The 12,974-nt window shown below is 43.7% G+C and overlaps 1 protein-coding gene across 1 annotated transcript; it reads right to left on the bottom strand.

Moving 5' to 3' along the window:
* Positions 1-304: 304 nt before the first annotated feature.
* Positions 305-10,421, bottom strand: LOC110492123 (partner of Y14 and mago B). The gene is made up of 3 exons (XM_021566157.3): positions 10,296-10,421; positions 2,052-2,145; positions 305-1,910 (listed from the first exon to the last, which is right to left on the bottom strand). The coding sequence occupies exons 1-3, from the start codon at positions 10,333-10,335 to the stop codon at positions 1,424-1,426; spliced, it is 621 nt and encodes a 206-aa protein (XP_021421832.1). The 5' UTR covers positions 10,336-10,421; the 3' UTR covers positions 305-1,423.
* Positions 10,422-12,974: the final 2,553 nt, after the last annotated feature.

Below are 12,974 nucleotides of genomic sequence, written 5' to 3'. Positions count from 1 at the left end.
TTTTATACCATCGTTTGCCCACTGGGACCCGTTTCCAACCACACAAAAAACCATTAGAGGAATGCAGTCTGGGATTACTTTATAGCGAATAAATACTCCACTGACAGCAACTCTTGAAGTACACAGCCCACTTACACTCCCAACTATGCCAAAAACGATCCCCTTTCAACTGTTTAAATTGTCTCTAAATACACTCTTGCTAAAGAGCAACACAAAATCATTAAGTCAATATAACTAACAACAACTTTCAAAGGTCTATTTTTGGTCCATTTTAAGGACAACCGAGACAAGGTTACAATACAGATGGTGTCTTCAATACATTTAATATTGCAAAGTTAATGAACAATGTAACATTGTAGTGATTCACTACCAGGGAAAGACCATGTGTGATAGAGTTACAAAATGTATCTTTTAAGTTGCTCGATCAAGATTCTTGTTTCTGAATGACTACGTTTCTCTCCATAAATACCATGTAGTCTATGAGACAAAAACCTCTTCCTCCTGTAATGTAAATCATGATATTTTTATTTTATTTTTTAACTGTCCTATGAGAGAAAAACAACTAACCACATTTCCATTCCGAGACAACCATTAATTAGTATGTTTATATAAAAAGAACCATTAACACATCAATGTTACATTTCGGCTTCTCCATGTCACCACAACAATCCTCCCTATGCCCTGTAATCAGGGGGAGATAGCATTTGTCGTTTCCACTGAACTCGGTTTTGCCTGATTTCACCTGTAGAGGGAGCTATCTATTTAAAACTATCCTTTCATATGAGTGATGTTAATGTTGTAAACCATGAATCACTTCATTATGTACACAAATTCAAACTGTACTTCAAATCATCCAATCATTGGGAAAATGTGTATCATTTCAGTGCACAGAAAGGTCAACAAAATGGCATTCTCTTGAATAGGGGCTTTCTGTATCTTTAATGCAATAAATAATATTCTATGCAATTCTCTTGAGAGATAAAAGGTAAAAAAAAAAAAAGCACAGTAAAAATACTGAGCACAACAATAAATGCTATTACAACTATGAATGGCCAATAAGTTAATAGCCAATACAAGCATACGGGATCAGTTCAATTGTTTTAAAAGTACATTTGAAATGAAGAGAAAAAACATGGCTGTCTCATTGTTGTTTGTTCATTGGTTTTGGAGAAAGTGTGGGAAAAGCTTGATCAGTTCTTGTCAACAACATAACTTGAGGTGTTAGGTTTATGTACACTTGGTATTCCAAAGCCAAAGTTAATGTTGATTGGCTGTCTGATAACACCAAATCTCAGAAAAATGTTTAAGGGAAGCTCATCAATGCAGCTGTAAATATCCATTTCTGGTAGAACTTGGTGTATGTATTTTCCAACAGTCTAACTTCCACAACTCGTCTGCTGCCCTTTTGACAACCTTTTTAATCTCATGAATCCTCTTCAAGCTGCAGCAACCCATCCTGTATGGCCTTGGCCCTCCCAAGCTTATCCAGCTGCTCTTTTGTAGCTTGCTTGATCTCCCCAGAGTCCAGTTTCTGCTGCAGTTCCTCAACCTGCCTCAACTTCTTTTTCAGGTTCTTGATCTTCTTGGCCTTTTCTGCTGCTGCTCCTGAATGGTCATTAGTAGCTTCAGCTGGGTTAGATGTAGGCATCTCACTGTCACCGCCCTCTGCAATCGCCACATTCTCAACAGCATTGATAAGTGCTTCCACATTGCTATCCGGGCCTTGCAGCTTGCGCTTTTCCTTGCGTTTCATGTTTCGCTTGGCTGTCTTGGAAAGCCCAGCTGTCTCACTCTCTGCAATGCCGGGAATCCCCTGCTGCTGCTGCCTTGCCTGGGCCTCATCTCCAGGGCTCATACCTGGTGGCAGGTCGGGCTTGCCCTTGAAGAACTTCACAAATTTATTCTCGTAGCTGAAAACAAAGACAGATTCGCAGAGTGGAAAATAGGAAACAGGAAACAACTATTTTACAGCAGAGGCTTCTATCAAAATAAATACAAAATTAGTATAAAGGTTGACTTGACAGAGGTCACTGTCCGGTAGAATTACTTACACAGGGACTTCTTCCTGAGGGGTATAACCATCCTTCACTTTCCGAGGCTTTCTCCAGGTTCCATCTGGTCGCTGTGTAGCAGCAATGTATTTCCCTATAACAGGAGGCGCAGACATGAGCAAACATTACAAATTCACGGAAAACCAAGCATTTACATTTGAACCAATTCATGTGTTTTGCTCAGCTGGTCGACTCAGGCTTGATAAAACATGGATGTGTGTGTGTGTTACAACAATATACAAATAAAAATTTAATAAATTCTAACTTTATTTGCCACATGCGACAAATACAACAAGTGTAAACTTTACCATGAAATGCTTACTTATCAGCCCTTAAACAACAGTGCAGTTCAAGAAGAAAATATTTACCAAGTAGACTAAAATAAAAAGTAATAATAAAAAGTAACACAATAAGAATAACGAGGCTATATACAGGGCGCACCAGTACCGAGTCAGTGTGCAGGGGTACAGGCTAGTAGAGGTAATCTATAACAAACAAACAGCGAGTAACAGCAGTGTACAAGATGGGGGGGATCAATGTAAATTATCCGATGGCGATTTTTATGAATTGATCAGCAGTCTAATGGCTTGGGGGTAGAAGCTGTTGAGAAGCCGTTTGGTCCAAGACTTGGCGCTCCAGCACCACTCATCTACAGTGCATTAGCTAGCCACATTTGCATCGGCACTAGCAAGAACAGGATCGAGAACAATCTAACATAATTTAATGTTTTCTAGTCGCTAGCCAGCCAAATTGACACTGGATTACTGGCTAGCTAGCTAACATTACGGTAGAGACTATAGGTAACTTACAAAGATTTAGCTAGCTGGCTAATGCATTTCAAATGTGCCACTTGCTGCTGCTACTACTATAGCCCATTCATAGACGGTAATGCTAAAGATATACTGTCTAGGGATGTACAAGTTTCCCTTTCAAGACGATTCAATACATGACCAAGATACCTGCTCTCCGATACATTTCAGTTTGATTAGAAGAACGAATTGATATGATGCACTAAGAGTTGTTGCATAAAGTTGTTGTTTAATGAGTCTGACGCAAAGGATTTACAGCTTAGTCGAGACCCAGCCCACATCCCTGTCATCCACGTGAATAAAAGACAAGAGAAAAGGGAGAGGAGGGCGGGGTGCCTTGTAAGAATTCGCTGGCAAGTAGGTAAACCACCACTACCCTCCTTATTATTGGCTAAAGTGCAATAATCGGAAACCAAACTGGACAATCTATGATTAAGGCTATCCTACCAACTGGACATTAAAAACTGTAATATCTTATGTTTCACCGAGATGTGGCTGGGTGGGTTACCCACGCATTGGCAGGACAGAGCATCTAGGTCTGGAAAGACGAGGCGCGAGGGTGTGTGTCTATTTGTCAATAACTGCTGGAGCGTGATGTCTAATATTAAAGAAGTCTCGAGGTATTGCTCACCTGACGTAGAAAACCTAATGATAAGCTGTAGACCACACTATCTACCAGGACAGTTCTCATCTATATTATTCGTAGCAGTCTATTCACCACCACAAACCGATGCTGGCACTAAGACCGTACTCAACGAGCTGTATAAGGCCAAAAGCAAACAAGAAAATGCTCATCCAGATGCGGCACTCCTAGTGGCCGGGGACTTGAACGCTGACATACAAATCCATTTTACCCAATTTCTACCAGCATCTTACATGTGCAACCAGAGGTGAATTTTTGATTAATAATTAAAACACTTTCTTAAAAAAATATATCTTTTTATAGCTCTACACCACCTTTACTCCACACAGAGACGCATACAAAGCTCTCCTATGCCCTCCATTTGGCAAATCTGACCATAATTCTATCCTCCTGATTCCTGCTTACAAGCAAAAACTAAAGCAGGAAGTACCAGTGACTCGCTCAATACGGAAGTGGTCAGATGACACGGATGCTACGCTACAGGACAGTTTTGCTAGCACAGACTGGAATATGTTCTAGGATTAATCCAATGGCATAGAGGAGAAAAGCCCATCAGTCACTGGCTTCATCAATTATCAATACACCAGACGAGCTAAACGCCTTTTATGCTTGCTTCGAGGCAAGCAACACTGAAGCAAGCACGCACCAGCTGTTCCAGACGACTGTGTGATCACGCTCTCCGTAGCCAATGTGAGCAAGACCTTTAAACAGGTCAACATTCACAAAGCCGCAGGGCCAGACGGAGTACCAGGACGTGTACTCAAAGCATGCGCAGACCAACTGGCAAGTGTCTTCACTGACATTTTCAACCTCTCCCTGAGAGTCTGTAATACCTACATGGTTTCAAACAGACCACCATAGTCCCTGTGCCCAAGAGAGCGAAAGTAACTTGCCTAAACGATTACTGCCCCGTAGCACTCATGTCGGTAGCCATGAAGTGCTTTGAAAGTCTGGTCATGGCTCACAACACCATCATTCCGGAAACCCGATACCCACCCCGATTCGCATACCGCCCCAACAGATCCACAGATGACGCAATCTCAATCGCACTGCCCTTTCCCACCTGGACAAAAGGGACACCTATGTGAGAATGCTGTTCATTGACTACAGCTAAGCGTTCAACAACATAATGCCCACAAAGCTCATCACAAAGCTAAGGACCCTGGGACTAAACACCTCCCTCTACAACTGGATCCTGCACTTCCTGATGGGCCGCCCCCAAGTGGTAAGGATAGGCAACAACAAATCTGCCACGCTGATCCTCAACACTGGGGCCTCTCAGGGTGCGTGCTTAGTCCCCTCCTGTACTCCTTCTTCACCCACGACTGCGTGGCCAAGCATGACTCCAACACCATCATTAAGTTTGCTGACGACACAACAGTGGTTGGATTGATCACCGACGAGACAGCCTATAGGGAGGAGGTCAGAGACCTGGCAGTGTGGTGCACGGACAACAACCTCTCCTTCAACGTGAGCAAGACAAAGGAGCTGGTCGTGGACTATAAGAAAAGGAAAGCCGAACAGGCCCCCATTAACATTGACAGGGCTGTAGTGGACCAGGTCGAGAGTTTCAAGTTCCTTGGTGTCCACATCAACAACAAACTATCATGGTCCAAACACACCAAGAAAGTTGTGAAGAGGGCATGACAAAACCTTTTCCGCCTCAGGAGACTTAAAAGATTTGGAAGGGGTCCCCAGATCCTCAAAAGGTTCTACAGCTGCACCATCGAGAGCATCCTGACCATTTGCATTACCACCCGGTATGGCAACTGCTAAGGCATCTGACCGTAAGGCGCTACAGAGGGTAGTGCATAAGCCCAGAACATCACTGGGGACAAACTTCCTGCCATCCAGGACATATATGAACGGTCGTTAAGACACTAACAGCTTACAGACGGTAGGCAATTAAGGTCACAGTTATGAAAACTTAGAACACTAAAGAGGCCTTTCTACGGACTCTGAAAAACACCAAAAGAAAGATGTCCAGGGTGCCTGCTCATCTGCGTGAATGTGCCTTAGGCATGCTGCAAGGAGGCATGAGGACTGCAGATGTGGCCAGGGCAATAAATTGCAATGTCCGTACTGTGAGACGCCTAAGACAGTGCTATAGGGAGACAGGACGGACAGTTGATTGTCCTCGAAGGGGCAGACCACGTGTAACAAAACACCAAGTCGCGGTTTTGTCTTGGATTCGCGTTTATCGTCGAAGGAATGAGCATTACACCGAGGCCTGTACTCTGGAGCGGGATCGATTTGGAGGTGGAGGGTCCATCATGGTCTGGGGCGGTGCGACACGGCATCATTGGACTGAGCTTGTTGTCATTGCAGGCAATCTCAACGTTACAGGGAAGACATCCTCCTCCCTCATGTGGTACCCTTCCTGCAGGCTCACCCTGACATGTCTCTCCAGCATGACAATGCCACCAGCCATACTGCTCGTTCTGTGCGATATTTCCTGCAAGACAGGAATGTCAGTGTTCTGCCATGGCCAGCGAAGAGCCCGGATCTCAATCCCATTGAGCACGTCTGGGACCTGTTGGATCGGAGGGTGAGGGCTAGGGCCATTCCCCCCAGATTGGTGTCCGGGAACTTGCAGGTGCCTTGGTGGAAGAGTGGGGTAACACCTCACAGAAAGAACTGTCACATCTGGTGCAGTCCATGAGGAGGAGATGCACTGGAGTACTTAATGCAGCTGGTGGCCACACCAGATACTGACTGTTACTTTTGATTTTGACCCCCCCCCCCCCCCCCCCCTCCTTTGTTCAGGGACACATTATTCCATTTCTGTTAGTCTGCGGAACTTGTTCAGTTTATGTCTCAGTTGTTGAATCTTGTTATGTTGTTGACAGTGAGAGGACATTTCTTTTTTTTGCTGAGTTTACTAGGCAGTGTCAGAGGAAGGCCTCCAAAAAGACTGTTCATACTGTTCTCTTTGCTACCACACGGCAAGCGGTACCGGAGCCTAGGTCCAAAAGGTCTAGGTCCAAAAGTCTAGGTCCAAAAGGCTCCTTAACAGCTTCTACCCCCAAGCCATAAGACTGCTGAAAAATGTATGAAATGGCCACCTGGTCTAAGTACATTGACTGACTGACTGCCCCCCCCCCCCCCGCTGTTTATTATCCATGCATAGTCACTTTACAAATTACCTTGACTAACCAGTATCCCTGCACATTAACTCAGTACTGGTACCCCCCTGTATGTAGCCTCGTTATTGTTATGTAATTTTATTGTGGTAATTTTTAAAAAACTTTAGTTTATTTAGTAAATATTTCTTGAACTCTATTTCTTGAACTGCATTGTTGGTTAAAGGCTCGTAGGAAAGCATTTCACGGTAAGGTCTACTACACCTGTTGTATTCGGCATATGTGACAAATAAAATTTGATTTGATTTAAACAATTATTTTCAATTCCACATTCAAATCTGCTGCCGATGGAGCTCATGAGTTGGGCCTCTGAGCTGGATCTGTCTGAGCTGACTCTCTATCTCTCTCTGTGTATATGTCTATGGTGTCAATTTTACAGATTAAAAAATATATATAGCACAACTTTGGATTTCACCTGTCTCATAATATAATGGTTTAGACCTCTTAAACTCAACTCTGGACCTCAAAGCTAGTTCCACTGCCTTTTTAATTGTTCCCCTCTAATCAGGGACTGATTTAGACCTGGGACACCAGATGTGTACAATTAATTATCAGGTAATAATCAGGTAAGCTATCGACACAGGGATGGTGGTTGGAAGAGCGTAGCGGTAGCTTTTGATAAAGAATAACATCAAGACAAAGCAGCTGCATTATAAGTGGGATGTGCGCTACATCCCGAGGGGTTTGTGCTGATTGTACCTTAGATTGTGACAGCCGGTTAAATGGCGTCCCTTGAGAAAGCAAGAACAAGATGTATGTCAGGAGAAGTGCAGTGGGGGGAAAAGAGAGGCAGAGGAGGTCTAAGAGAGAGAGGGATGAAGACGGTGAGCTTGAGTCGGTTAAAAATGTTGGAAATATATACTGTAAGTCATCCTGTACGAGCTTTACTGCCGAATACATTACGTTGTTACAGGTGTCAAGCTTATGGGCATGTGGCAGCAATGTGTAAGAGGGAGGTTCCTAAGTGTGAGAAGTGTGCAGAAGGGCATGAGACAAAGGAATGTGTACCATTGAGGAAAGTAGAGGTATGTATTAATTGTAGGGTTGCTCATGGGGCTGGGGATCAGAAATGTCCTGTGTGATTGAGGTAGTTTGAGGTTTCCAGGGGTAGAGTAGCGCAGAAGTTGTCATATGCTGAGGCATTGAAGAAAGTAGAGGAAGATGGGTCAAGGGGGAGGTATCCTGAGAGGAGTGGTGTGAGTAGTAGATCTGTACCAGTACAGAAGAATAGGCCAACAAGTGATCTATGTTGTTTCAGTAAGATTGGATTTTTAGCGTTTATAGCAATGGTTATCAACTATACTGCAGGGATGGAATGTAAGTCGCAGAAAATGTAGGTTGTGGTGGCAGCTGCAGAGAGGTATTTGGGTGTGTGAGACTTGACATCAGAAGAGTTACAGGGTGTGTTAAGTGGTGATGTCCCATCCTTTCAGGTTGTTGGCATGAGGAAAGAGTAAATGGATTGAAATAGTGGAGTAGGGTGGTGTTATTTAAAAAAAAAAAAAAAATTGTGAGTGTAGTAATAGATGGTAGGGTATGCTTATTTCTGTATTTTTTCAAGCAAAGTCTAAGGGAGTTGTACTCCAGTCTAGTAGGTTGCGATAACGCAACATATTGGATGCCAACCGCCGTTAAACCTCATCAATGATGAAGAATTATCAGGTCGAACGGAAAACCAGCAGGCCCGGACCTCGTAGGGTAAGAGTTGAGTACACGTGGTTTAGACCATTTGGAAGTTGACATTCTTCTCCTGCTTCAACCATGCAGTGTTAGTAGTAAAAGTGATCGCTGTCTTCATTACGAAATTATCAAATTCACCCTGCATATCAAAAAAACATGACACGCAGATGTGCCAGATCAGGAATAGTCCTACTTCTCGTTGGTCAGCGCGCACAGCGCGTTGACAAGCTACGCACAGCATGCAGTTTGACTAGGCCAGGGGTTTTCAAACTTCTTCTCTGGGAACCCTAGCCATTCCATGTATTTGAACTATTCCACAGCTAGCATGCCTAATTAAACTTCTCAACTAATAATCAATCCCTTGACAAAAAAGATACAAGTAAAAATAAATAAAGTCAAAACAAAACATAACAAAAAGTAAGTTTGAATGACACTGAGGGGCAGTGTTTTTACAGTTAATGAAGGTTTGCCTGAGGCTGATGCAGTACAGGTGTTTGTACACATGCAATATACACACACTCTCATTCAAATGCACACACATACATGTAAATAGTGCCATACATGCAGTCAAACATATTCAGTTGACCTTGCTGTTATGATTTTTGTTGTCCTTGATGCCTTTTGTTTTTTGCATTGCTGTTTTCCGTTTTCTTTTGTCTTTCCCTTTTGTTCATTTTGTTGGTTGTTGGTGCATGGGGGGGCCAGCTCTTGGGGAAATGTCTGGGGGGATCTTGGAGGGCTGGTGGGAGATCTGTCAACGTGCCCTTAAGCAGGGTGTTGACCCTGGTTGCTTCTGTGTGTTGCTCTGGATGGGAGGCTATTAGATGACTAATGTGGTGTAGTTGTTGAGAGGCTTCACTGCAAGTATTTGTATGTTTAATATTAAAGATTTTTTTTTTACAAAAAAAATAAATAATATTTTTTAAATCCCTTGGCTATGAATTGTGAAACGTCTAGAGGTCCTCGAGGAGAGGTTTGAAAACCGCTGGACTACACTCCTTAACAGTAAATTATTGTGCTGATTAATCAGGCTGTAGTACACAATTAATATGGTACGTTGCGGAACGTCTGAAACGTGCAGAAAGAATCGTGTAAATGTTACTTACAAGAGAACGTTGAATAAAATTACATTTGAACTTACTCTACCGGTTGTTTGTGCGGTTTGCCTTTCAGCTGCTCGAAATTTGAGAAAATATCCATAGGAAAGTATTATTTACCAGACCTTTTAGAGAGCCAGTGGGTAACGTTATATGGTTCGGCACCAAGGTAAAGTTAGTTTTATATTGAATATTCGGGTCTTCGTTAATAGCTATTGCACCGAGCATGCCATGATGACAATGAAAATGGCATATTTTGAATAAGGGGAAGATGGAAAACAATCCACACTTCTTTCGATGTTTTTTTAAAGACTGAAATCCGAACAATTAAATGTAACGTTACACACAAAAAATATGTGGATTGTTCGCTATCCTCCCCGATTCAGAATTGTATTCAACATTCTGACTTGTAAGGAAGATTTACACGATTTTGCACCAATGTTTCAGGCTGTATATGCCAATTGTGTATTTAAGCCTGATTAATCAGACTAGGGCTACTACTACTAGTTAGGTACTTTTGCGCCCTAGTTTGGCTAGGCTAGCCAACAGAATATAGTGTCCCATATAGCTGACGTAAGATAGGTACGACATAGCTATTAACTAGACATTATCTATTAGTAACGTTGGCTACGCTAGCTATCCGGTAACTAGCTAACTACGTTAACTAGTGTGTTTGTTAGCTAGCTAACTACGCTAACTGGTTAGCCAGAAGCAGCACGCTTGGACAATTTGTTCGCGCCATAACGCGAGCGTTGCTGGGTTACTGCTCTGGGGAAGCGACGTAAAGACAAACGGGTTAGTAATTCTAAACTGTATTTATTCTCACACTCCAACAATAATTTAATTAGAGTTCGGACTTAAATCAGCCTTACCAGATTCATCTTCAACATAGGGGGTTGCCATTTGAGCCATTTTGCTCAATTATCTATTTCCGTTGGCTGGTAGAAATGACAGGAAGTGATGTCTTCCTAGCTGCCCCAAAAATATAACCGAATGTTGTCCAATCGACGTAAAGTCAACATGGCGTGTGTGTGTGTGTGTGTGTGTGTGTGTGTGTGTGTGTGTGTGTGTGTGTGTGTGTGTGCAAGTAGAAAAAGCATGTGAATTCACCCTACTTAGAGAAACGCCAATGCCATCCTCCTCTCTTTTATGTTGATGAAACGGTCTATCACTCTGTTATACAATACACGCTTTTATTTGTTGTTGTCCTATGCTACCTGGCTAAAATGCTTGCTGTCTAGCCAAACTTTATGTCATGGGGAACGCCAGCCAGCTAGTTAACATAAGTCTTCTACATATTGATGGCAATACAGAGAATTCACAAGGCTGCCGGCCCAGACGACATCCCAAGCTGTGTTGTCAGGGCATTGCACACTGCCCTATCCCATATGGACAAGAGGAATACATATGTAAGAATTAATGAACTACAGCACAGCCTTCAACACCATAGTGCCCTCCAAGCTCATCACTAAGCTCTGGGCCCTGGGTCTGAACCCCACCCTGTGCAACTGGGTCCTGGATTTCCTGACGGGCCCAAGTGGAGAAAGTGGGCAACAACCCCTGATACCTAACACTCAACACCTGATACTCAACACGGGGCCCCACAATGGTGCATGCTCAGCCCCCTCCTGTACTCCCTGTTCACCCATGACTGCGTGGCCATGCACGTCTCCAACTCAATCATCAAGTTTGCAGACGACACAACAGTGCCTGATTACCAACAATGACAAGACAGCCTACAGGGAGGAGGTGAGGGCCCTGACGGAGTGGTGCCAGGTAAATAACCTCTCCCTCAAAGTCAAGAAAACGAAAGAGCTGATCGTGGACTTCAGGAGACAGCAGAGAGAACACGTCCCAATCCACATCAAAGGCGCGGCGGAAAGGATGAAAACTTTCAAGCTCGTTGGCATGCACATCACTGACCATCTGAAATGGTCCATCCACACAGACAATGTGGTGAAGAAGGCGCAACAGTAACCTTTCAACCTCAGGAGGCTGAAGAAATTTGTCTTGGCCCCTAAGACCCTCACAAACTTCTACAGATGCACCATTGAGAGCATCCTGTCGGGATGTATGCTATGCTATGGCAATTGCACCATCCACAATGCAGGGCTCTCCAGAGGGTGGTACGGTCAGCCCAACGCTTTACCAGGAGCATACCGCCTGCCTTCCAGGTCATCTACAGCACACAGTGTCACAGGAAGGCCAAGAAGAGTATCAAGGACCTCAGAGTCATGGTCTGTTCAACCTGCTACCATCTAGAAGGCGCACCAAAGCTGGGACAGAGAGACTGAAAAACAGCTTCTATCTTCAGACCATCAGACTGTTAAATAGTCACCACTATCCCGCCTCTTCCCAGTACCCTGTCATGAACTTAGTCACTGTTACTAACCGGCTACCACCCGGTACTCTACCCTGCACCTTAGAGACTGATGACCTATGTACATTCTGTCTGGACAAAATTAATATGGCATGTTGTCGCCGTAGCATTTGATTGATTGATGGCCTCCCTTGTTTTTTATAAAATAATTAGTCAATCAGCTTTGAGCTAAACTGTGGGTAGTCCTGGCACAGCAAAACCATCCCGCAAGGGAGGCCAGGGATGCGTACAGTATGTTCTTACGTTCTGGAACCTTCAAATGCATGGAAACGGTACTGGGGGGTTGGGTTATGGGTTGGGGAATGCTGTCAGCAAAGGCACTGCCCTATAAATATGTCACTGATTGCTTCAACCCACACCACACCCACCAAATGGGAGCAAATGTACCTAAAAGTCTGTTCAAGAACATTTTGAGGAAATGTGTCGTTCAGTACAAACCGTTCTGCAACGTAGCAAACGTTCAAGCGAACTCAACACACCTCAGGTTGAAGAGGTTGGATCCAGGAGCTGGATGAACCGGTTTGGGGGCAATGGGGGCCAGCAAGGAGGTCGCAGGGCTGAGATTTGATGCGGTGAGAATATCCTGAAGGGGACAGGGGACATCTTTCTGAATGTGGCAGTGGCAGCTTGGACACAGGGAGGGTTGAGATGGAATTTCTCTACAGGAGTGCAACAGATGATGGGGTTCAGATGCTGGAGGGAGAGTGTGTAGTCTGTGGGTGTGTTCGCCCGTGCCCGTAGTGAGCTGAGTTTGCACATTTGAGAACATTCCGTTGGTCCTAAAAGGATAACTCACCCAGGGCATCGGGCGATGCATAATGAGTGTGCCCTTTTATTATTTTTTTAATTTTTTTAAATGTACAGTATCAGTCAAAAGTTTGGACACATCTACTCATTCAAGGGTTTTTCTTTATTTTTACAATTTTCTACATTTTAGAATAATAGTGAAGGCATCAAAACTATGAAATAACACATGTTTAATCATGTAGTAACCAAAAAAAGTGTTAAACAAATCTAAATATATCTTAGATTCTTCAAAATAGCCACCCTTTGCCTTGATGACAGCTTTCCACACTCTTGGCATTCTCTCAACCAGCTTCACCTGGAATGCTTTTCCAACAGTCTTGAAGGATTTTCCACATATGCTGAGCATTTCCTTCACTCTGCAGTC

This window comes from Oncorhynchus mykiss, chromosome 16, assembly GCF_057628025.1.
Source record: "Oncorhynchus mykiss isolate SJ-2025 chromosome 16, ASM5762802v1, whole genome shotgun sequence".
Taxonomy (NCBI): Eukaryota; Metazoa; Chordata; class Actinopteri; order Salmoniformes; family Salmonidae; genus Oncorhynchus; species Oncorhynchus mykiss.
Note: the sequence above shows the minus strand (reverse complement) of the source record. Positions and strands in the feature narration are given on the sequence as shown.

What these genes read in the sequence shown, in the direction of transcription:
- LOC110492123 (XM_021566157.3), bottom strand. Translation starts at nt 10,335, where the DNA reads ATGGCTCAAATGGCAACCCCCTATGTTGAAGATGAATCTG. An exon ending in CTATGTTGAAGATGAATCTG is followed by an intron (nt 2,146 to 10,295) that starts GTAAGGCTGATT and finishes CTCCTGTTATAG; the next exon opens with GGAAATACATTGCTGCTACA. An exon ending in CCTCAGGAAGAAGTCCCTGT is followed by an intron (nt 1,911 to 2,051) that starts GTAAGTAATTCT and finishes CTTTGTTTTCAG; the next exon opens with CTACGAGAATAAATTTGTGA.